Consider the following 25209-nt stretch of genomic DNA (forward strand, 5'->3'; position numbering starts at 1 on the left):
AAAAAGACAAAAGCATTCAAAGAACCATGTCATCTAAGAAAACACACTGGCAGATTGGATCCCGTTGGCTGGAACCTCATTTATGTGTGTACATTGCAACTTCAGCTACTGAGCTTTGTAAACAAATGGCTTTTCACAATAGGTGGTAAAAAAAAGGCAACTGGTGAGAAGCATTAACGCATAGATAAGAGATTGCATTAAAAATTGTTACGTCTCCCTTTGTTTTGTAAAAATAATGGAAACTGTTGGCACAATATAAATCATGTATGAACAGTTAAATGCATACACAGTGTGAATTTTTATATTACACACGCACACGTGAAAACACTAAAGAAATTACACTTTGCTACAATGTAAAGTAGTGAGTGTACAGCTTGCATAACAGTGTAAATTTTCAGTCCCCTCAAAATAACACACAGCCATAATGTCTAAACCACTGGCAACATAAGTGAAGACACCCCCAAGTGAAAAATGTTCAAATTGGGCTCAAATTGTCAATATTGTGTGGCATCCACCAGTTCTGTGATGTCAGAGGAGTGGAAGAGGACTCCAGTTGCAACCTGTGAGTTCACAGGTTGCAACTGGAGTCCTCTTCCACTCCTCTGACATCACAGAACTGGTGGATGTTCGAGACCTTGCGCTGCTCCGCCGTCCGTTTGAGGATGCCCCGCAGATGCTCAATAGGGTTTAGGTCTGGAGACATGCTTGGCCAGTCCATCACCGTTACTCTAAGCTTCTTGAGAAAGGCAGTTGTCATCTTGAAGGTGTTTGGGGTCGTTATGCTGGAATACTGCCATGCGGCCCAGTCTCCTAAAAGGTAGGGGGGGGGGGGTCAGGCTCTGCTTCACGTCACAGTACATGTTGGCATTCATGGTTCCCTCAATGACCTGTAGCTTCCCAGTGCCAGCAGAAATCAGGCAGCCCCAGACCATGACACTCCCATCACCATGCTTGACTGTAGGCAAGACAAACTTATCTTTGTACTCCTCACCTGGTTGCCACCGCAGGCTCTTTTGCATCATCTTTAGAAGAGGTTTCCTTCTGGGACAACAGCCATGCAGACCAATTTGATGCAGTGTGTCGTATGGTCTGAGCACTGACAGGCTAACCCCCCTCACCCTCTGCAGCACTCATACATCTATTTCCCAAAGACAACCTCTGGACAGGACACTGAGCATGTGCACTTAACTTTTTTCGCCGACCATGGCAAGGCCTGTCCTGAGGGGAACCTGTTCTGTTAAATCGCTGAAAGGTCTTGGCCACTGTGCTGCAGCCCAGTTTCAGGGTCTTAGCAATCTTCTAATAGCCTAGGCCGGTGATGGCGAACATTGGCACTGCAGATGTTTTGGCACTACATTTCCTATGAGGCTCAACTACACTGCAGAGTGCATGATCATTGGAAACGTAGTTCTAAAACATCTGGGGTGCCAAGGTTTGCCATCACTGGCCTAGGCCATCTTTATGCAGCGCAACAATTCTTTTTTTCAGATTCTCAGTTCTTTATCACGAGGCGCCATGAACTTCTAATAACCAGTGTGAGAGAGTGATAACACCAAAATTGAACACTTGCTCCCCATTCACATCTGAAACCTTGTACCACTAACGCAGTGTTTCTCAATTCCAGTCCTCAGGCCCCCCCAACAGGTCAGGTTTTCAGGATTTCCATTATTTTGCACAGGTGATTTGATCAGTTTCACTGCCTTAGTAATCACCACAGCCTTTTCATCTGAGGGAAATCCTGAAAACCTGACCTGTTGGGGGGGCCTGAGGACTGGAATTGAGAAACATTGCACTAACGAGTCACAAGAAACCGAGGGAGGGAAAATGACCAATTGGTCTTAATTTGGACATTTTCAAATAGGGGTGTACGCACTTTTTTTGTCAGTGGTTTAGACATTAATGGCCGTGTGTTGAATTATTTTGAGTTGACAACAAATTGGCACTGTTCTACAAGCTAAGCTGTACACTCACTACTTTGCTACAATGAAAAGTGTAATTTCTTCAGTGTTGTCATGAAAAGATAATTAAACAATATTTACAAAAATGCAAGGGGTGTACACGCTTGTGAGATATATATTAAGTGTACGTTTGCAAGAAGAAAAAAAAAAGAAATTTGATACTTACGCCCAAAAATCTTCAACAGTGTCAAACTTTGAAATTAATCGAAGGTTGGCTTGCCAGGTTTTGCTTTTGTCATTTTTGAAGAACCACAAGGCCCATCTGCAACAAAAATTGATCATGCCAAATGTGATTTTATGGTCTAATCTACAACAAAACACTAGATCTTGAAAAAAGGGAGCAAGAACAAGGCATCAATATTCTCAAATTAAAAAATAAAAAAAAGGGAATCTTGGGGGGGGGGAAGCATGCTTAACATATTCTGGATGTCTGACAAACGCAAAGAGAAACTCCTTTCAAAATTAAACATATTTTGGATAGTTGCCGGCAAGCTCTTTTTCTCTTCTCTGGACGTAGAACAAGCAACCCTCCAATGTATAGAAAACACATTGTAGGAGATCAGAGGACACATCCAGCTTTAACAATCTGGCAGGTGATGCAATACCTCTACTTGTGATTTAAACAAAATCAGTTTTCAGCAGCAATGGACTTAAATTGGGATTTATCTATGACCATAAAATCCTTTTCTTAGAGTCCACTGAGGGACACAGGAAGACATTAACCTTGAAGTTAATCTACCACCTGCAAAAGGAATGGACACTAAATAATTGAGCGTTAATGATTTCCAATGTTTCTCAATTTTTTATTAGGTTTAAAATCACTTTAAAATTGCTGGGTATTGTTCCACTTTAAAATATGCCAATTTTAGTGTTGCAGATTAAAAAAAAAAAAAAAAGCTATGCAAATTTAAAGCGGTTGTAAAGTTATTTTTTTAACTTTTACCTACAGGTAAGACAATAAGGCTTAACTGTAGTTAAAAAAAATGTATATTCCCCTCGCAATGAGCCGCTAATTGCAGCTGCACATGCGCACAGGGGATTTTCGGCTTAAGGCCCGGCAGCCGCTGGAAAGAAGTCTCCTGCGCGCATGTGCGGGAGCGACGACATCGTGGCTCCAGCCACTCACATCGCTGGAGCCGCAATACCCAGAAGACACGCCAAGGCAAAATGGCAGCTGCCTTGGCATGTACCGGGAGAGACACCGACACCTCGTTCTAAGGTAAGTATTTCATAATGAGCTAGAATATGGTGCATACTAGCTCATTGTGCATTTTCCCTTACAGGTTTGTAAAAAAAAAAAAAAAAAAAAAAAAAAAAAAATATGTTAGCGGGTTTACTACCGCTTTAATTCCTACCTGTTCTGTAGTGGATGCTTAATGTAGTGCTCAGGGTTTGCAATCTCCTGACAAGTCTCAGTTTTTTCTTCTTCTTGAGTAATGACAGTTTCCTGCAATGATACAAGACAACAGAATGAATAATTTGATCTACCATTGGTAATAAGTGTGTGTGTGTTCCAGCATCACGTCCAAACGGCTAAAGATATTAACATGAAACTTGGCACACATGTTACTTATATGTCAGCAACAAACATAGGATAGGTGGTTTAACCCTTACCCACCCCCATTTGCCATGGTCGGGGTTTTCCTTCAAAGTCCCATTCAACTCTATGGGAAATACATCTTACTTCATAACTTCCAAACGGCTGTAGATATTTCGATAACACTTGGTCACATGTTACTTATATGTCCACTTAAACTATAGGATAGCTAATTTATCCCTTAACTACCCCCATTTGTGAGGGTCAGGGTTTTTGTTTAAAGTCCCATGCAAATCAATGGGAAATGTATGTTCCCACATAACTTCTGTACGCCTGGAGATATTTCAATTACTTATATGCCAAAAAAATATGACAGTTAAATTAACCCTTACCTACACCCTTATATAAAAGATGGATATATTTATATTACTATGATTTTCCTCCCCAAAAGGTTAAAGGGGCGGTTCACCCTAAAAACTACTTTTTCTTATTCCACTGCCCCCCCACATTACAATACGATTAAGGCTCTTATTTTTTTCATGCTGTACATACCTTAGTACGGCATATTCACCCGTGCATCCGGGTTGCGAGTCCCGCGGGAGTGGGCGTTCCTCACATGCTGGTGATTGACGTTTTGCCCAAAAACGAGCTCCCCCCCGTAAGCCGCGTCACGGTTGGCGAAAGGAGCCGAACGGCGAGTCGGCGCTATACTGCGCATCGCCGTTCGGCTCCTTTCGCCAATCAAGACGCGGCTTACGCGACGGGGGGGGGGGAGCTCATTTTTGGGCAAAACGTCAATCACATACATGTTAGGAACGCCCACTCCCGCAGGACTCGCAACCCGGAATATGCTGTACTAAGGTATGTACAGCATGAAAAAAATAATAAGAGCCTTAATCGTATTGTAATGTGGGGGGGGGCAGTGGAATAAGAAAAAGTATTTAGGGTGAACCACCCCTTTAAGATAGGAAGACCGGGCAATGCCGGGTATTCAGCTAGTGTCTCTATGAAAATTACTTTAAAAAAAACTTCACATTAAGACGACATGGTGATGGAGGCGGTCACTGAACTACTCTTGAAAGCATCACTAGTTATGGGCAACACATCTTTCAACATTGGCACCTTTCCTGCCTGGCACCAACTCCAAGCAGCTAAAGCAAACCTTGCAGTAAAAATGTGAGGTCATCTTACACTGATTGGGCCCCATTCACCTTTACAAATAACCTACTAGAAGTAGGTATAAAATGGGGTGGGGGGGAGACATTAAGGTTCCACCCACAGAGTCTAGGAACATATGACATCACACTGCTACCTACTAGACACTGAATAAAGAGCTACAAAAATCACAAGGGAAGATGCTTGTGCCGCCCAAGCCATTCCTTCGGAGTTTTGTGGCATAAACAGCGGCTCCCCCACACTTGCGCGGTAATGACGTCATTGCAGCTCCAGCCAGTCACACAGCCGGAGTCTGCAGACCCGGAAGGAAGTCGGGTGATGATCGAAGCAGCCCCCAGTGTGACATTGCATCGCTGGAACGCTTCGTTTTCAGGCAAGTTTCACATAATGTGTCAATACGCGATGCATACTAGCAGATTATGGCTTTACTATCACTTTAACCACTTGAAGACCAGGCCTTTTCTGGCACTTTGTTTCCAAGTTTAGTGCAGTATTTTCTGCACCACACCATCTCTATAAAATCAGAGACCATAGGAAATAAAACCGCGACCATTGCAATGGTTTATGTCACACGGTATTTATGCAGCTTTTTTTAAACACAATTTTGGAAAACACTGAAAAACCACTTTTTTCCCCCCTGAAATTTTCCTCTAAAATTAGGGTGCGTGTTATACGCCGATAAATACGGTAAATGGAACCCTAGATTAAACGTATTTGCTATTCTTTAATGCTTAAAGTTTGAATATACAAAAGTAACATGATTCTGTTTGACATGCATAACGAGATGGAATTTTTACTTCCCAAGGTCTACAATACAGTAACTGAGCAGTGTTTGAGAGGCTTAGTCTTACTTCCTCAGTGTGTACCAAGTGTCCATAGGAATTTTGGCAACCAAGGCCTGGATATTTTAGTAGCAGTGACCTATGCTCTCAGGCTAAAATTGTCTCATTTTAGCCACACAAGTATGATGTTCTATGCAACTGCATAACAGCAGTGTACAGTTAGGAACTGAAATACAGACCGATATAAAAAGGTGTTCTACTGATTGACTCAGGCTCAGTTCACACTGTTGCTAAGCACAATTTTCAGTGCGACTTTGCATATTTTGTGGGGCCAAATCACATTGTAAAAAACGTAGCAAAAAGGAACAAAGTGCCACCGTGCTGCGTTACATTGATGAGAGCGGGCACGATTTAATACGTTTTCCCTTGTCACGTGAGTCGCATCAGAAGTCACTAATGTAAACAAGTGCCATTAATGTTTAAGCCCCCTTTCACACAAGCAGATTGATCAGGTCCGCTTGTCAGTTTTTCAGAAGGACCCCATCAGACACTACACCTGCTTCTCCTATAGAGAAGAATGGAAACAGAACATAAACACTTTAGACACTAAAAATCAAAAAGGAAAAAACTCCAGCTAACCCTTTATAAGCAGGTAAAGCAACAGTTCCTTTCGGGATAAAGATTCCACATAAGTAAAAGCTCATTGTAAGCACTCCTGACAATGCTAAATGGCTTATCTCAATCTAACTGGCATCTCTACAGGATGGCTTGTTCTGTTAAAAAACAGACTAATGCTGGCCACTAAGGATGATCTCTGGCGTGTTTGCAAAGCCTGCGAGGAAGTCGGCACTGCACTAATCGCAGGCAGTGAGACATTTCCCCGATGCGTGGCTGCAGAGATCAAGAAATGTCTCACTGTGATTAGCGCAGCGCCGACCTTCTGGTGGGCTCTGCAAACATGCCGGAGCTCATCCTTACTGGCCATACACGTATAGATCTTTGGACGAGAATATTTATATGAGGGAAAACGAGGCGAGATGTAGGAACTGCTTTACAAACTAAAAATACTAACCAGCATTAATGCAACAACAAATGCAGGCCGTTTTTACACAATGCTTTTACCTACAACACTTTTTAAACAAACTGGAATGGTCTTTTTTGGAATCATCAGCAAAGCAATGCAGACATAGAACTACTTTGGAAGAACATAAATAAAAATTGCACAATAGAACTTATGGATTTACTGAGAAAACAAAACAAAAGTAAAATATGGAGGAAAATCTACTAACAGATTAGTTCACATATTCCTACTTGCCAAAGCTTGAGTGGTGCATACTCCCTCACAGCCAAGCACTAGGTAGTCCACAACTCCTGGGATAAGTATGGGGAATTGTCAGCAAGCAAAGGGTGTCAGCCTCCCAGAAAAGTACAGCATTGCTTTAAAGTGGTTGTAAACCTCAGACAAAGTATGAGCAAAGCATATCCTCTATATAAAGTGTACTCATCCTAATCCAAAGCACCAAGTATTATTTCGGTCTGCTGCTTCATTCATCTGCCATCAGCACGAGTCACTTCTGACACCAATTGACAAATGGCAGAGGGGAGCTCCAGGTGATTGATAGCCTCAGCTCTGTTGCAGTGTCCCCACCCTCCAATCAGCTCTCAAAGTTTGTTGAGCTTTCTGCCTTTTCTGAATGCTCAGACAAGCTGTATATTTCTGGACTTTGAACAGCTATAGAGAAGAGAAGACGGCAAACAAACCAGGTACAATTTATGTAGGGGGATTTGTTTAATCTCTGCATCATCAGCCATTCACTTTACTGGGTATATATGTAAGGGTTTTCAACCACTTTAACCAGTTGCTGACTGGCCCATAGTAAAAATACGTAATTACTTTGTCAGTAAATACTGGCGTTATGTAGCAGCACCGGTAACCACTGTATTTATTTTATTTTTACTATGGGTGATTTTCTAAGATAACAGTGGTTCACCGCTGGAACATGACCCATCGGTAAAACCCAAGAACGATCCGATGTGGCCGTAAGCTGGGCATGGAGACAAGTGAGGCCAAGATGGCCGCCACTTCTCTATGCCCTTGGACTGGAGCGACTTCTGACATCAGTTCCCGAGCCATAGTTAAAAAAAAAAAAAAAAAAAAAGAAGTTTCTCTTTTAAGGCTCAGTAGTAAAAAAATAAATAAAAAAAAAAAAAAGCTACATTTTGTAAGTTTCAATGAGTTTTAGGAGAGTTATGCATTTCTACCTCCAAGCTCCACTCAAGCACGATCCAGAAGGATTTTTTTTTTTCTGTCTTTAAACGTTAAACTCAAATATGCCTCTTATCCTAATGTGCATGGACACATAGGATAACATTGCGCGGCTTATACAGGCAGAACACTAAACTCCCGTAGAAGCAATGTTTTTTTTATGCCAGTGTGCATGGAGCCTCAAAGTAAATGGGAGATTTGGGGATCATCTCATTACAAGGGATGTACCACATGTGCAAGTCACACAAGTATATGTTGTAAACAGTAAAAGGACCAGGCCACTTTTTTGCGATTCGGCACTGCGTCGCTTTAACTGACTATTGCGTGGTTATGCGGCGTGGCTCCCAAACAAAATTGGCGTCCTTTTTTTCCCACAAATAGAGCTTTCTTTTGGTGGTATTTGATCACCTCTGCGGTTTTTATTTTTTGCGCTATAAACAAAATTAGAGCGACAATTTTGAAAAGATGCAATATTTTTTACTATTTGCTTTAATGAATATCCCCCTAAAATATAAAAAAAAAAAATTCTCAGTTTAGGTCGATACGTGTTCTACATATTTTTGGTAAAAAAAAAAAAAAAAAGATCGGTTTGCGCAAAAAAGTTATAGCATCTACAAAATGGGGGATAGTTTTATAGCATTTTTATTAAAAAAATGGTTTACTAGTAATGGCGGCGATCTGCGATTTTTATCGTGACTGCGACATTATGGCGGACACATCGGAAACATTTTTGGGACCATTGTAATTTTTACACCGATTAGTGCTCTAAAAATGCACTGGTTACTGTAAAAATTACACTGGCAGTGAAGGGGTTAACCACTAGGTGGGGCTGAAGGGGTTAAGTGTTCCCTAAGGCACGATTCTTACTGTAGGGGGCGTGGCTTGCTGTGACATGTCACTGATAGTGTTCCCGATGACAAGGAACACGATCAGTGACAGCATCAGCTAGGCAGAACAGGGTGATGTTGTGTTTACACTAACATCTCCCCGTTCTATGTCTCCGTGAGATGATTGCGGGTATGCCGGCAGTGATAAAGTCGGCGGGCACGCTCATGGAGATCGCGGCCGGTGGGCGTGCCAGCAACAACCGCTTCTAAAAGGGGGATGTACAGGTACATTCTTTTGCCTGCCCGTGCCATGCTGTAGACATATATCTGTGTGCAGCGGGCGGCAAGCGGTTAATATAAACACCTACAGTATGCTATGCCTGTCTATTATAGAGGGGCTGGCAGTGATTTTTGGTTAACACACTTTAACAGCCCAAGGAAAAACAGGGCTCAGATTAGTAAATCTTCACTTTAAAATGTATTGCCCATATAAAACAGTATAACCCCATTTCACGGTGCGAGAAGGCAGTTCAAATGCAGTTTGGCATGCAAGGAATCCCCAACAAGGTGTGAGTGGCCGGCAGGGTTGTAGAAGGTAGTTGTATCACCTAGGTAAGGTTACTCATCCACACAGTGTGGCGCCATGATGTTAGTCCTTAAAAGAAAAACAAGCTTTTTGTTTTTCTCAGATCTTGCCAAGTCCTGGAGCTTTGGCAGAGTTTTCGGTGGCACCACACCTCAAATACTAACTAGGTCCACATTTTACATACTAACCAGTTCCAAAGATTGTGCAGCTGCCATTTTAGGCATGCGCTGACGCTCAAGGTTTTACCCTGAAAGAGCAGAAGTGTGTACAGACATAGGAGTGTTTTGGTTTATTGAGTTGGTGTCTGCGTTGAATCGGATAGAGGATGAGCGGACCAAAAATAGCCAGGTAGGGGTTCATTTACTGTAATACTATTTCAAAAGAAAATTCTTGGGGAAATAAGGTTCTAAAGAAAGTTTGTTCATCTTTTTAAAATTATTGGGTCAAAATCTTGGTTCGTTTTCATTGGATAATCCAACTATGGCCAGCTTAGGTTAAATGGGTTGTTAAGGTTCATGTTTTTCACCTTAATGCATCCTATACAGGACTCGGGAGCACGCCCGCAAGGTAACCCCCTTGGAAGAGTGCTTCCCAGGGGGGTTATCAGAAGCAGGGAGGAGCCGAGACAGCCGCCGAGGGACCCCAGAAGACGCGGATCAGGGCCACTCTGAAAAATGAGCTGCACAATGGAGGCAAGTATAACATGTTTGTTATTTATAAAAAAAAAAAAAAAAAAATTAAGCTTTACTTTAACAAGGTTAAATCCTGTTTGCCTAGATAAGCAAAAACGTTACAAAAGCACGTCGTCGGTAGGGAAGAAATACAGGACACTTATAAATATAAATCCCAAGGACAGCAACCAGACCCTCCACAATTTACATATTGAACTTGCTCCCCATTTTAAAAGCCAAGTGTGCCCTTACAAAGTTATATTTAGCAGCCATAGCATCAAACTTGACCAAATGGTTTTGGGTCAGTTACATTTTTTGTGTTGCCATCTAGGACTGTAGTATGCGCCCATTCCCACCACTTTGCAATGTCACTGTGGCAGTTTTCTGGATCAAGAGAACCCTGCTGCAGCGACATACATCCAAAGAAGGACCCTTCTCAGCAGGGAAGATGGAAGGCTTAGGACCTGACAAGTCATAGGACCACAGACTTTGTTTAGGCAAAAAAGTTGGTCTTGTATTAGGTCTTTCTCATCAAATTTGAGGGAGTGAAATGAAAAAAAAAAAAAAAAAAAAAAAAACACACAACATGTATACTCAATGTGGCTGCAGCATCAGTCTGATGCTGCAGCTATCCCCTGCTGGCACTAAGATTGAGAACTGTGAAATTGCATGAATGCTAATCGCTCAGTTCTTGGTCTTTACTGAGCAGAGCAGCGACTGTCAGTCTCCAGCTCTCTGCTCTGCCCCTCCAGCGCACATGGGATCACCGGGCTGTGGAGGGGGTAGCTGGCTGGCTCAGGCTCTCAGTAGCATGCTGAGAAGCTGAAGCTGAACCTGTTGCTGGGCAGGCATCTGGAACGATCCCAACATTATAACGTCAGTACCCTCGCAGAGCTCTGCAACATCAGCCAACAGTGGACTATAGCCCGCTGTTGACTGAATCTGGGTCACAGAAGTGTAAACAGTTTCACCAGACATGAAAGTGAGGGAAATCTTCAACAAAGAAATCGAAATTTCCTAACAAACATGGCATGACACTGATGGGTTAAAGTTCCTCCCTATTTGACTGATAGGACCAACTACCATACAAACAATGAATCCCCAGGTCCCAATTATTGACACTGTGTTCATTGTGCAAGTGTCAAATGTGTAAATTTAACTCCCCTAAAGTAAAAACACATACGTTCAAATGTGTCCATTTAGGAGGCAAGCACTGCATTTATGCTGGGCTAAGGATACTCGCTTCTCATTGTGAAAGTTTTTTCCAATATTGTGACTGTCCACTACTCCGCTGGGAGGTTGCGTTCATGTAATATATGGAGCATATGTTGGTTACAGTATTCCCTTGTATGACACGTCATGCACTTTGTTTTTGGATCTATGTTATTTGCCGTATAAATTGCCAAACGGGCACTGTGGTTTGGTTTTTTAAAACTGACAAACCGTTTAATAAAAATTTACTTATACAAAAAAAAAAAAAAAAATGTATCCAGGCTTCAGAGACGCCCGAACGGCCAACAGTGATAATTTAACACGCACAACTCCGGATTATTGCTGCACGCTTTGGTATCGTTATTGAAGTATTAAAATTACATAACCAGTTGACGCATTTCACACTAAATTCAGGTTTGCGCAAGAGCTGAAATTAGTGCATAACGTGTTACTTTCTAATATTCTTGTCATACCTGTGTCATTTTAATGTTTCAATAAAGATAGTAAGGAATGCAGCAACATTCCAGAATTTTGCATGTTACCAAATCTCAGACGAGCTGTGCAGCACTTGGTTCCAACTCACATGTTTAGTCAGTCATTTACCTAGAGCAGCATTACTGATCAGGAATAATAAAGTTAAAGTGATTGTAAAGCTGCTTTTTTCTTTTTCCCATACTTACCTCCACTGTGCAGTTAGTTTTGCACAGAGTGGCCCTGATCCTTGACTTCTAAGGTCTCTCGGCAGCTCCTCCCCGCATCGTATAACCCCCAGGAGAAGCACTTTCCCGGGGTGTTACTTTGCAGGCGTGCTCCTTAGTCCAATAGTCGGCATCCATAGACTAACGTAGTACACGGCCCAGCCCCCTGGGTCATTAGATTTAATTGAAAGCAGCGGGAGCCAATAGCTGCGCTGCCATCTATCCAATCAAAAGCCGAGAACCCCACAGGCAGAGGGACAACGCATCTTCGCTGTGGGAAATTCCAGGGTTCAGGTAAGTAATAAAACGGAGGGGCCGTTTACTGCCAGGTGTTTTTTTACCTTAATGCATAGGACGCATCAAGGTGAACAAAAAACAAACACGAGTTTACAACTCCTTAAACATTTTACCAAGCAATTTTTAATACCTACTGGGGCCCCTGACTGTGTGGGCCATTTTCTGGAAAAAAAAAAGCCTTTAAAAGTACACATTTTTCCTTTTAGTTTAGAGTATGGACTGGTATGTACGGTTACTTACTAGAAAGCATTTCCTCCAATGCCCTTTCTGGGGAAAAAATCCCTCCAAAAAGTAAGAGGAAACCTAGAGCGTTATCCCCAGACCAGGTGTGTTCATTGGTAGATTGGGCACTGGCAGATTATTTTCACCTCCTGTTCTGGAGACAGGTTTGGGCATTGGAAGAGTCCTCACTACCTGCTTAGGTGACATTTGTGTCCTTTGGAAGATTTCATTTTTTTTTTTTTAACTCAAGTTTACCCATTGGAACATTCCTCATCTCCTAGGTTAAGTGATAACTGCATGATTTTTTCGCTCTTCACTTTGCATTCTCATTCAACGAGCCTCTGCAGTGCTAATCAGTGTATTCTGGCAGCAGGGCATGGACTATGGAAAACAATGAAAATGTTTAACCAGTTGCTTTTAATTTCTTGCTGGAAATGTTTTTCCTGCCTCCAGGTAAGGACCGAAACAAAAAGATTCCCAGAAAAAGGGATACTACAAAGCTTAAAAAAAATTCAGCCACACGGCTTTTCTGGCTGAAGGTGTGGCCGACATCCTTATCAATTCAGCCGAAGCGTCCACCATATATCTCACTGCCCTCAGCAAAGCAGGGAAGGGCTAATAGGTCTTTGAGGGGTACCTGCCTCAATATGTTTCTTCTAGTTTGAACAGAGAACAAGATTTCTGGTAAATACCATAAATTACATTGCTGGCTTAAGATTAGATGGGGAGTAATTCCATGCATCGATGGAATCGGCCCTCTTGTCCATGGCATGTTTAGTTATGCCCCCATTCTCAAAAGCCAAATCTGTGCATATAAACACCTGAGAGAATGCTGCATCCAACTGACATCATCCATCAGTCGGTGGACCCTAAAATGCCAAAGACCCAGGAATATCCCAGCTGGTTGCCACTACCTGAGATGGTCAGCCCCACAAGGCAGAATAAATAGGTACGACAGCAATCACCCCTAGCACCTGGGAAGGCCATAGAACCACCCTGGTTCCTAAGCAGTGCAATAACACAACAACTATGGTCATGGTGGAAGTGTTCGGCTTTCAAAATTTGTGTTTCCTGGGGAAATGGGTGGAGCTACACTCTAGGTTCCGTCAAGACAGACAATTTGGGAAAAACACCTAAAGAGGGGAGGTTTTTGCGAGAAAGGAGGAACCTGATCTGTAAACCAGGGAGAAGGATCACCTATATAGAGCTCTGGCACCCCCAGATTTAAGAGTTGCTGATCCCCCTGTGCAAGAATGTGTCCATATAGATCTGCATGCTAGTCCAAAGTGCAAGTGAGGGGGTCACCAACTAGTGAGGTCAGCAATGTAGTTTGCAGAGCATGTATAATCAGACTAGTAAAACCAAGTCTTACAGAATTGGTCCTCTTAATAATTGGCGGCAGCTAGCAAGTTTTCCCATGGTGTGAATTACGTTTATTTTGCAAAGCCAGATATTTATGGGTGGTGGGATCATCTGCTGCCAATACAGAAGAATACAGGCTTTGGCTGCATTGAGTAGGTGACTGGTGAGGGAGCATTTATATCATTTGAATGAGGCAGACCGATGGTCGTTGCCCAGGTGTACGTCAGTTTAAATCACAGACACGAGTCCAAAAAGGCTGCAGAACAAAGCAGCCCCAGAATGTAGATACAGGCCTTCCTGGTTTTGGGGAATCGTAGGACAGATAGCCCATGCCTGATTTGAGAAGCTGTGAATTTCAGCCTCTCTAAATACACGAGGAGAGCTAATGGGAAAGGAAATATCCCTAGGTTCATTAGAGAAAAAAAGTGTTGCAGTTATAGAGGGCTCCAAAAAGGGAGAGGGTGCTCAAAGTTTGGCCAAGGACTTTTATCCCGAGCTGGTGCAGGCCATGAGACAAAATTGATTATTTTGGAGCAAAGCTTGGAAAGGGCGATCAGTCAGGCCAGAAACAAATTTAGATTGGTCCACTACTGGAATCAGACGAGATAACGAGGCTCCCGAAGCATCATCTCCTCTTTTGGCTTAAAATAATTTGACAGTGTAGCTTACCAGAGGGTGGGTTTTTGATGTCAATGGGAAGAGCCATGAGATAGAGAGGCTTTTTCCAGTTGGATCCAGTGTTTGTTCCAGGCGCAAGCACACCAATCTAAATTATGCACTAGACTAGATGGACCGCTCTGTGGTACGTCACAGGATCAGAAAAACCCAGGCCACAACATCATTTAAGGTGCGAGAGCAGCATATGCGAGTGAGGTTTTTGGGCCAAAAGGAAGAAGGTGAATTCGCTAACCTGTTTGAGAAACGCTTTTGCCACCCTAATTATAGGGGTTTGAAGTAGGTAGAGTAGCCCCAGTAAAATATTAATTTTGAGAAGGATTTCTACCAACACAACGAGAAATAGTGGAGACCACTTTCTCAGATCTTGCTGGCGGTATAGTCGTGGTTTCCCATTGCTTTAAATGGGAAGAAGCGGTAAACACACCGCTCCAAAGATGCTGCTAGCAGGACTTTTGGAGTGGTCCTGCTAGCGTACCGCTCCAGTGTGAAAGCCCGAGGGCTTTCACACTGGAGAAACAGCAGCTGCTGTTTAGGGTCGGTTTGCAGGTGCTATATTTAGCACAATAGCGCCTGCAAACCACCTCAGTGTGAAAGGGGCCTTAGCAATTATCTCATCTGAGAGAAATCCTGAACACATGACCTGTTAGGGCACCTTGAGAAATACTGACCTATACCTGGCAATTGCATTGCCCCTGGGGTACTTGTAACCTGGAAATATCCAGATTAGCTCTAATATCTCCCAAAGTGGGACACTAAATCACATCAATTTCCTAAAATAAGTTCTGAATTTTAGATGTTGGCAGACCCTTTTAATAAAAGGTCAATCAACCTAGACAAGTGTCTATTCACTTTAGTGCAATTTTTTGGGGGTTAAAATAAAGATTATGTTGCATACATACCACGCCAGTCGAAATAGAGGGAAAAAAAAAAACAGTACTTAAAATTATCTATAGACAAGGCCTGTATAAGTGATAACGTGGCTGTAGAACTGCTCAGATCACCGTTACATAAAAGCAATTTAAAAAAAAAAAATTATCCAGGTTAAACCGATTCGCACACAGGACGTATATATAATTACACTGGATGGGAAGTTATTAAAATTGTTAGCCGACATTCAGCTTTAGTTTATTTGATCCATCAAACACTATTCTCTGCTCAGACGGACAATGCTGCTGTCCAGTGGTGGCTACATTACTCCAATCACACAGTAAGGTGGTGCGTGAAAACTACTTTGCATGCACGTTTCCCACACCACGCTCAAACACACTGTAGTAGCAATCTGCAGCAGGTGTCAATGTTAATATCCCAACTGAAAGTTGCAAACGATGTGCGTATTCCTGCACCAGATCGCATGTTAATTCTGCTTGTATTGCGTTTTCAAATGTAGGGCATCCACTACTTTTGATGTGGTGCACTGCAATTTAAGCACAATCAATATGAATGGGCTCAAAAGCTCACTGTATTGAACCATGTTCCTGTGCGACTGCTACTGCAAGGATATTCTTTGTTTTTAAACTACTTGTCCAATGGACTAAATCAGGGTCCCCACCTACTTATCCAAATAAGGAATGTATGGGGCTTTTTTTTTTTTTAACCAATGGGCTTTACGGCGACAATGTTTAACCCCCTTCCCGCCGAGCGTACGCATATATGCGTCCTCGGCTTTCGGGGGTTATGCAGCTGCAGGCATCATCCCAGAAACAGGCAATACGCTTTTCAGAGATAACCGATGCAGTTAAAAGCCGCTCGGTTGTTATCCCGGAGGAGCGGGAGGGGACACCCCTGCCGGGCAGACTGGGCCTCCCGTAAACGGCTTTGTTCCAGTCCCCCGATTGTAAATGCGGAAGCAACATCACAATGTCACTTCTGGTTTACTCGGCTGCCAATGGCGCCGGACTTAAATATATACAGTATTCAAAATCACTGTTCGGCTATCTGAATACTTTAAAGTGCAAAGGAGGGATTGGAGGTCTTTTAGACCCCAGATCACTCCATAAAGAGTACCTGTCACCACCTATTCCTGATCATTTTTTAAACACAAAATAAGAAAAAAAAAATGTTTAAAGCGCCCCTCCATCCCCACACAGCAAAGAAAACGCATACGGAAGTTGCGCCCACATATGTAAACAGTGTTCAAATCACACGTGAGGTATTGCCACGATCGTCAGAGTGGGAGCAATAATTCTAGCACTATCTCCACTAGGGGTGCAACGGATCGTCACCGATCCGTGATCCGAACGGGCCACCCCGTTCGGATCGGCACACCCTGCGATCCGCGGAGCGCTCCGGAGCCTAGGCCTAGGAAAGTCCCCGGCTTCGGCCTAGCTCCGGAGCGGCGGCCAGTCTGCTGCCAGAGCCCAGCGTGACACGCCTCCCCGGGGAGGCGTGTCACGCTGTGCACTGGGCTCTGGCAAGCTGACATGGTGAGGGAATATTAGCAGAGAAGCACTGGTGTGAGAGGAGGGGCGGGGGGTTTGGGGGAAGAGCACATTTCAGGGGTGGATTAAAGAGGAAGCAGGTGAGGCTGTTTGGGACTTGTTAAAAGTACAATCTTGATGTTTTTACAGCTATATAGATATATATATATATCTGTAAAAACATCAAGATTGTACTTTTAACAAGTCCCAAACAGCCTCACCTGCTTCCTCTTTAATCCACCCCTGAAATGTGTGTGTGTGTGTGTGTGTGTGTGTGTGTGTGTGTGTAATATATATATATATATATATATATATAACACACACACACACATATATATATATATATATACACACATATACATTTTTTTGGACCAATGAAAACACCCTTTTTTTTTTGCGCTGATCCGAAAATGATCCGATCCGTGACTCCTGATCCGAGGATCGATCCGATCCGTGAGTTTTTTGATCCGTTGCACCCCTAATCTCCACTCTAACATGGTAACCGTAAAAAAAAAAAAAATTAAAGCGTCGCCTATGGAGTTTTTTTTTTTAGGTACCGTAGTTTCTCACCATTCCACGGGTGTGTGCAATTATAAAGCGTGACATGTTTGGTATCTATTTACTCAGCGTAACATCTTTCACATTATACGGGGAAAAAAAAATGGGCTAACTTTACCATTTCATTGTTTTAAATTTATGACTGTCCTTTTTTCCAAAAAGTTGAGTTAAAAACCCTGCGACAATAAAATTGCGATTGTTGCAATATTTTATCTCTAGATTCTCTGCTAAAAAAAAAATATGTTTGGGGGTGGGGTTCAAAGTCATTTTTAGGGTTGTCCCGATACCAAGCATTTTCTCGAGTACTTGTACTCAGGGAAAATGCTCCGATACTTTACCGATACCTGACTCTCCCTTCATGCTCCTGTGTCCCCCCTCCATGCCGCTGCCGTCCTCTGCCCCCCCCCCCTCCGTGCCGCTGCCGTCCTCTGTCCCCCCCCCCCCTCCGTGCCGCTGCCGTCCTCTGCTCTCCCCCTCCGTGCCGCTGCCGTCCTCTGCTCTCCCCCTCCGTGCCGCTGCCGTCCTCTGCTCTCCCCCTCCGTGCCGCTGCCGTCCTCTGCTCTCCCCCTCCGTGCCGCTGCCGTCCTCTGCTCTCCCCCTCCGTGCCGCTGCCGTCCTCTGCTCTCCCCCTCCGTGCCGCTGCCGTCCTCTGCTCTCCCCCTCCGTGCCGCTGCCGTCCTCTGCTCTCCCCCTCCGTGCCGCTGCCGTCCTCTGCTCTCCCCCTCCGTGCCGCTGCCGTCCCCCCTCCGCGATCTGTGTCAGGATGGAGAGCGGCGGTAGTAGCCGCTAAACCCGGCTCCTACCTTTTCTGAATGAACAGAGTCAGTGATCACTGACTCTGTCCATTCATATGGCTGAGCATTGTAAACTGTGTTTACGATGCTTCAGTTTATGAATGGATAGGAGCCTCTGTCGCCTGTCCATTCAAATCCAGTGCAGCCAAGAAAGGGACTGGGGAATCCGTGTCCCTAGTCCCTTTCTCTGTCTTAAAGGGGAGATCTCAGAGGTCTGATATCTCACCAAAGCCCACCCAACAGGGCCAATTAAAAAAAAATTGCAATAAATAATTTAAAAAATAATGTAAATAGAAAAAAAAAAAAAAAAAAAACACAGACAATCCACTACCCCCCCCCCCCCCCCTAAAAAGAAAAAAATCACTGTAAAAAAAAATACTGTCACGTGACATTTAAAAAAGTATCGGTATTCGGTATCGGCGAGTACTTGAAAAAAAAAGTATCGGTATTCCAATAGGTGTATATTAATTGGTCTGTGCGATTGTTATAGCGTCTAAAAACAATGTTATATACATTTGAATATTGATCAAACCAGATGTACGGACGGCCTATCACATTTCCTGAGGATCTAAAACAGTCTTAGGTATTTAGTAAGGAGGCATGGTGAGCTTTTAAAAATAACTTTTTTTGTCACGTTTTTGCAAACGAAGAAATGGTAATAATTATTTTTTACATACTGTCACTAGAGCAGTGTAGTAGCATCATGACTGATGTAGCTGTGGGCGGGTATAATGACTGCTAACAGTACATTTAAAAAAAAAAATCAGATTTTTTTGATTTTAATAAAATGCTTTTGAAGTAAAAATATATCTAAAGATACTTTTTTATTTACGATAATAATTTAGTTTATTCGGCATGAAGTGGAGCTTGGTTATGTTACACAAGGGCTGTATGTTCTGCAACATTTACATTTTTGGTAAACTCCATGATATAACATGTACTGCACTGATGCATTTACACAATTTTACAGTAACCATGAGATAAAACAAAGTTGAGGAAAATTCCTTTACACCATTTTTTTGTAAATCTATGTACACTACAAACTGTATGATTGAATCAATTCCGATATTGTCGTTTTACTAACCTGACAGCTTATTATAAAAAGGAAACCTTCATTTTGTTTGCAAATATTAAAGATTCTAATTACCAGCAAGAATAAGTCCTTTCATTTAAAGCGGAGTTCCACCCAAAAATGGAACTTCCTCTTTTCGGGACCCTCCCCCCTCCAGTGACACATTTAGCACCTTTCAGGGGAGAGGGGGGCACAGATACCCGTCTGGTATTTGCACCCACTTCCAAGCATAGACTCCCATGGTCTATGCCCCCCCCCCCCCCCCCCCCTCCGTCTCCTTGAGAAACACACTGTTCCCAGGAGAGAGCGGGGACCAGTGAAGGCGCGCCACACTACATGCGCAGTAGGGAACAGGGCAGTGAAGCCGCAAAGCTTCACTTCCTGATTCCCTCACCGAGCATGGCAGCAGCAGAATCCGAGGACCGATCGATTGCTCAGCCTCGTCTGCCGACTTCGTGGGCGTGCTGGACAGGTAAGAGTCCTTTTTTTTTTTTTTTTTAAGTCAGCAGCTGCAGTATTTTTAGCAGCTGGCTTTAAAGAAAAAAAAATAAAAGGGTGCACCTCCGCTTTAAAGACCATTTCAGATCCATCATGGCAGTGCCGTTAGCGGGCATCCACTCACCTGCTGCCACATCCCTCACCTTTTGTCACTGCTGCATCACAAGCTGTCCCATTAACATGAATGGGACTGTCACTGAGTCAACACAGCGGGTCGGAGGAGGCACAGGACAGAAAATACACTTGATCTTTAAAAATCATGATTTAAATCAAGCCTTTTACCTACTAGTGATTTAAATCATGCTTTAGGCCCCTTTTACACTTGTGCCACTTCAAAGTCGCGCGATTGTGCCGCAATTTCAGGGAGACTTGGTCTATGAACCTGAAGCATCAAAAAATACATAAAAAAAAAAAAATCTGACAAAAGTAGTGCAGGGACTACTTTGAAGTCAGCACTAATTGAAGTCATACTAATATGAATGGTTGTCATTGGAAATCATGGGGAACGACTTGTCATACTACTTTGCCATCCTAAATCAAGGGACAAGTCATACAAGTGTGAAAGGGGCCTTAGACTTGATTTAAATCAAAACCACCCTGGTCACCATAGTAACACTGTACTACTCTGAGGGGTTAAAATGGAGGTCTACCTACAATACAAATATTAAAAGCCAGCAGCTACAAATACTGCAGCTGCTGACATAATAAATGGACACTTATCTGTCCAGGGTGCCCGCGATGTCAGCAGCAGAAGACGAGCAATTGCTCGTCTCTCGGCTGCCCCCGCCGCCATCCTCAGTGAGGGAATTAGAAAGTGCGGCTTCACTGCCCGGTTCCCTACTGCGCATGCGCGAGTCGTGCTGCGTGTCTTTCACTGGTCCCCGCTGTGATCTGGTAACTGTTACCCAGAACATAACAGGGGGATCACTGGGTGACAAAGAAAATTAATTGGCAAGCTGCAATACGTTACAATTTTGGGGGATTAATAGCTCTGTTAAGTTGGGCACATGCCAAGAAAGTCAGACGAAAGATCGTCTGATTTTCCTGGTTTCACATCAAGTCAGAACTGAGAAAGGAAATAATGTACGAAAATTCTTCAAGGACAGCCTTTTTTGCTTGAAGTTTCTCGTATGAAAACTGCAAAAAAAAAAACAAAAAAAAAATTGTCCGTTCTTTTTTCGTACAAGATAGATATTGGAGTTTGTCCCTTCGGAAAATGTTCGGAAAGGTCGGAATCGTCTGAAAGTTGTTTACGCATCAGAAAATCGTACGATCATTCCTCAGATAGAAAAATTGTACACCCAATTTTCTTCACGAGCCTTAAAGTGGATGTAAACCCGATTCATGAAATTTGAGCTGGGCACATCTGTAGTGTTTTGTTATCTCTCTTCAAAGCACCGTGTTCCGTATTCGTCTCATGCTTCGTTCTTCTGTTATCAGCCTGATAACTTCTGACAAGTTCTCCATCACATATGATAAAAAACAGCCATAGTTGTGTGTTGGGGAGGATGCTATAAATAGATTAGCTCAGAAAGTCTACACCTTTCCTCCAATCGGCTGTCTTGGCTGTATGCCCAAGGCTTCACTGCAGTGTTGAAAAGGAAGAGAAAATCTAACAGGATCTGAACTTTCTTAACAGTATATAAAGCTGAAGACAGCTGATATACATGTAAAAACTTATGTAGGGAAATTTGTTCAATCTCTATCATCTGAGGCTGTTCACTTCACTGGGTATATGTGAGGGTTTACAACCACATTAAAGTGGAGTTCCACCCATAAATATAACATCACATCAGTAGTTTTAAAAAAAATGTCATTAGTCCTTTAAGAATTTTTTTTTTTTTTTTTTTTAGATGCCTTCAAAGTGTTGTTGCTAGGCAGAATAGTTAATCTTCCCTCTTCCTGCACCTAGGTGCTTAAGCTTCCTAACCTACACCGCACAGACTCCTGGGAATGTAGTGGGTGTAACTTTCCAGGAGTCTGTGCACTCCCCAGTCTCAAAGAATCATGCGACTTGGACAGCACAGGGGCTGAAACCTGAGCTGAAACCTATTACACTGCTTGTGCAGCACTGAGCATGTGCGAGATCTGCAAGGCTGAAATCGAGGAAGTCATACAGTCTGGCTTCATGATGCCCACACTTAAGATGGCCCCAGTCAATTTCTATTTTATAAAGTGTCTAAATGCTGTAACAACCTAACAAAACGGACCTTAGTTTACAGACTAACTTTACTAGAATACATTAAGCTTGTGTATTACAGGGGTATTTATATTTAAAAAGTGAAATTGTGGCCGGAACTCTGCTTTAAGGCCATGTTTACACTAGCTTCAAAACCATGCGTCTGAGTGCTTTTGAAGCCTCACAAACGCCTGCCAAAACTGTGCATTGCAGTGACCATTGTGTCAAAATTGACCCAAGGTGTTTGCTGGTGTTCTATCGAGAATTGCCCTCCATCGAAAAATTCCTCAAATTTGTTGATCAACTGGTGTGACGTCAACGCGGCGCATGCACAGATTGTCGGGGGGGAGTATCCGATGATCTGCTAAGTGGAGAGGGAGAATGTAAATGCCAGATTTCATCTCGCTATTGCAGACAGGTTTTGTGTGTGTGTGTGTGTATAACCCGCCTTTACACACAGCCAAAAACCCATTGTTTAACACACAAGCCGCTGTGCAACAGACAGAAAACACGCCGCTCAATACAGCCAAAACCCACCACGCAACAGTGAGGCAGAATCGGACAATTTCACTAAACGCTCAGCACATTGTCAGATACTGCCTCAATCTGGGAATTGCTCTGCATTGACATCACGCCAGCCGAACATATCAGCTGGAGTGACGTTTCTTACTTGCGCAGACCCATCGGAGGCATTTTTCAATAGAAAGCCAGGCTTTGACACATCTAAAATGCGTCCGTTAATGCAAGTGCCGCAAACGCATGAAACTCCAATGAGGTTTACAGCACGTTTGGAAAGCGTTGCTAGCAAAGATGACAAAACAAATGTCCACATCAGGGGTAGTCAATCTGTAGGCCTCCAGCTGTTGCAAAACGAAATTTCCCATGAGGCATCACAAGGCTGGCAGTTACAATTACTCCCAGAGGCATGATGGGACTTTTAGTTCTGCAACAGCTGGAGGGCCCCAGGTTGTCTACACAAAAACACACACATCCAGTAACGCTATTAGAAAACTAGAAAGATGCATAGAGCTCAGGTAGATAGTAGACTAGTACAAAGTTCCTGAGAAGCCTGAGCTAGGCCGGAAATGGTAGAATGCATATTTCATGAAGCAGTTAGGCCCAGCTAGAGAAAGCTTGTAGCGCCCTGACATGTGTGCCCCCCTGGAGGTGACACCACACAAGGAAGGAAGTGCCCAGCTGAAGAGACAGAAGGAGGCTCGCGCTGAGGGGGCGGAGGAAGCAGGACACGGGGGGAAAGAGGAGGGGGGGCTCGGCTCTTCCATATGTGACGGCCGCATTCCCATCCTCCTCAGGCGCCCGCCACGCGGCTCTATCCCCGCGCCACTCGAATGGCCCGAACGGCGTAGACTCCTCAGGCGTGGCCATGGCGGCCTCCTATGGGAAGCGCGAGTCTCTCCTCAGTTCAGAGACACGCTGCTCCGGGCTCCTCCTCCTTTAAACCCTCCGCTCCGTCTACAGCCAGCACATTCCAACCTATATCGGCGCCTTCTCGCTTCCACCCCACCAGCTTCACCAAGTACACCTATCGCTCCCCGCGCCGTGTGGCTGCGTCAAGTGACGGCCCCGGCGTCGCGGCTTTACTTACCGGTTCCACGGTCGCCATTTTAGATAGATGTGACTGCACAGCAGCCGCTGGCAGGGAAGAAGAGGAGCGGCGAGGAAAAAAAACTATTCAAACCGGGTTGGTTTGGGGCGGGTCACGTGACGTCCGGCCCCTTCTGGGCCTGCGTGGCCCCGCCCGGTCCATCTCCCCCGTTGCTCGCAGGGAGTTGTAGTCGCATTTTCCTAATTGGCATTCGCGTCATGTGGGAAAGTGGAAGCGCTGAGTGGGCGGTGACGTCAGCTTGGGTGGGCGGGGATGATGGTGATTGGTGGGGTGAAGGGTAAAGGGAGCGTGCGTCGCTGAGCACGCTGAGGGTGGCCTTGTATAGGACTGGGGAGTGCTTTGTATTGTCGGGATTAGAATGGAGAAAGGCGGCTTTAGAAAAGGCTCCTCAGCACAGTCCACGTGGTTAGTTGGGACATTGGCTCTCATTGAAGCTGGGCACAAAGGATGGCTCTATTGTCACTTAGCATGCATGTGAGGAAGGAAGGACACGTGTAGTAAGAGAAACATGGGGGCTGGTATTGTGAAGAACGTCCACAGGACTAGCAAGCATATCAGTGTTGAGCATATAGATAGGGGGTGGGTGAAGGTCAGAGCATAGGGGGAGGGGGTGATGGGCAGGAATTCTACATGTGATCACATAGAGGGGGGGAAAAGTACAGGTGTGACAGGACCTTATACTAAATGCCACCACTGCTCTAATTGTGCGTCAGCAAATGCACGTAAAATCGTACATGTGTCGACCAGGACTAATTGACTTTATCACTCGCCTGACGAGGAGGTCCTGTGTGACCTCGAAACGTTGCACTATTGTGATGTTTGTTTTGCATTACATTTTTAGACATAATCTACGATCCAAGGTGTGCTGGTGAATATGTTCATTTGTTTGGTTCCAGTGCCCAGCTGTTGATCGCTTCAGCACCCACCGTTCCTCTATAAGGCCGTTTTTCCTGGAACGTGTGCGATCGAATATTGACTAGACAGAACCAGGACTAAATCTGGATCGTAAAAATGCAACCGCTTCTGTTTAGCGAGGCATTTTCTTAGGCGGAGGGCATTTCTCAATAGAACACACTCAATAGACATTTCTGTAAATGTACCGCAAGTGCATCAACCTCCCCTATGACGTTTGGAAAGCGTTGCTAGCCAAGCTCACAAAACGAAGGTGAAAGTGTTTCTCAACTCCAGTCCCCAACAGGTCATGTTTTCAGGATCTCCCTCAGATGAAACGGCTGTAGTTATTACTGAGGCAATGAAGGGGATCAAATCACCTGTGCAAAATAATTGAAAGCCTGAAAATGTGACCTGTTGGGGGCGCCTTGAGGACTGGATTTGAGAAACGATGGTCTACACCAGGGGTCTCCAAACATTCTAAACAAAGGGCCGGGTTATTGTCCTTCAGACTCTTGGAGGGCCGCACTTTGGCTAGTGGGAGTGAAAATTTTCCTGGCATCAGTGGGAGTAAACATCTGTTATTGGGGGAGAAATAGTGCCCCATTGCTGGAATCCTAGGAAGGAATAGTGCCCCATTAGTGGTGTCAGTGGGAGAAATGGTGGTCCATTGTCGGTGTCAGATGGCAGAATAGTATCTCGTATCATTGGGAGGGATAGTGCTCCAAGGGCCGGATAAAGGCAAGCAAAGGGCCACATCCGGCCCTCGGGCCGCAGTTTGGAGACCACTGGTCTACACAATATAAAAACCAACAGAGGGGTGCATCTGGTAAGCATTGCTAGCCGAGATGAATAAACAAAAGTCTACAAAATATAAAAAAAACAACAGAGGGGTATCCAG

The 25209-nt window shown here is 44.0% G+C and overlaps 1 protein-coding gene across 1 annotated transcript in view; it reads right to left on the reverse strand.

Moving 5' to 3' along the window:
- Positions 1-23531, reverse strand: part of EIF4E (eukaryotic translation initiation factor 4E) — a 40498-nt gene extending 16967 nt beyond the window's left edge. The window contains exons 1-3 of the mRNA XM_040328158.1: positions 23397-23531; positions 3314-3405; positions 2125-2220 (exon numbers count right to left, since the gene is read on the reverse strand). Of these exons, the coding sequence (XP_040184092.1) occupies positions 2125-2220; positions 3314-3405; positions 23397-23414 (206 nt within the window). The 5' untranslated portion in view covers positions 23415-23531. The remainder of the gene's footprint in view (positions 1-2124; positions 2221-3313; positions 3406-23396) is intronic.
- Positions 23532-25209: the final 1678 nt, after the last annotated feature.

This window comes from Rana temporaria, chromosome 1 (genome assembly GCF_905171775.1).
Source record: "Rana temporaria chromosome 1, aRanTem1.1, whole genome shotgun sequence".
Classification (NCBI taxonomy): domain Eukaryota; kingdom Metazoa; phylum Chordata; class Amphibia; order Anura; family Ranidae; genus Rana; species Rana temporaria.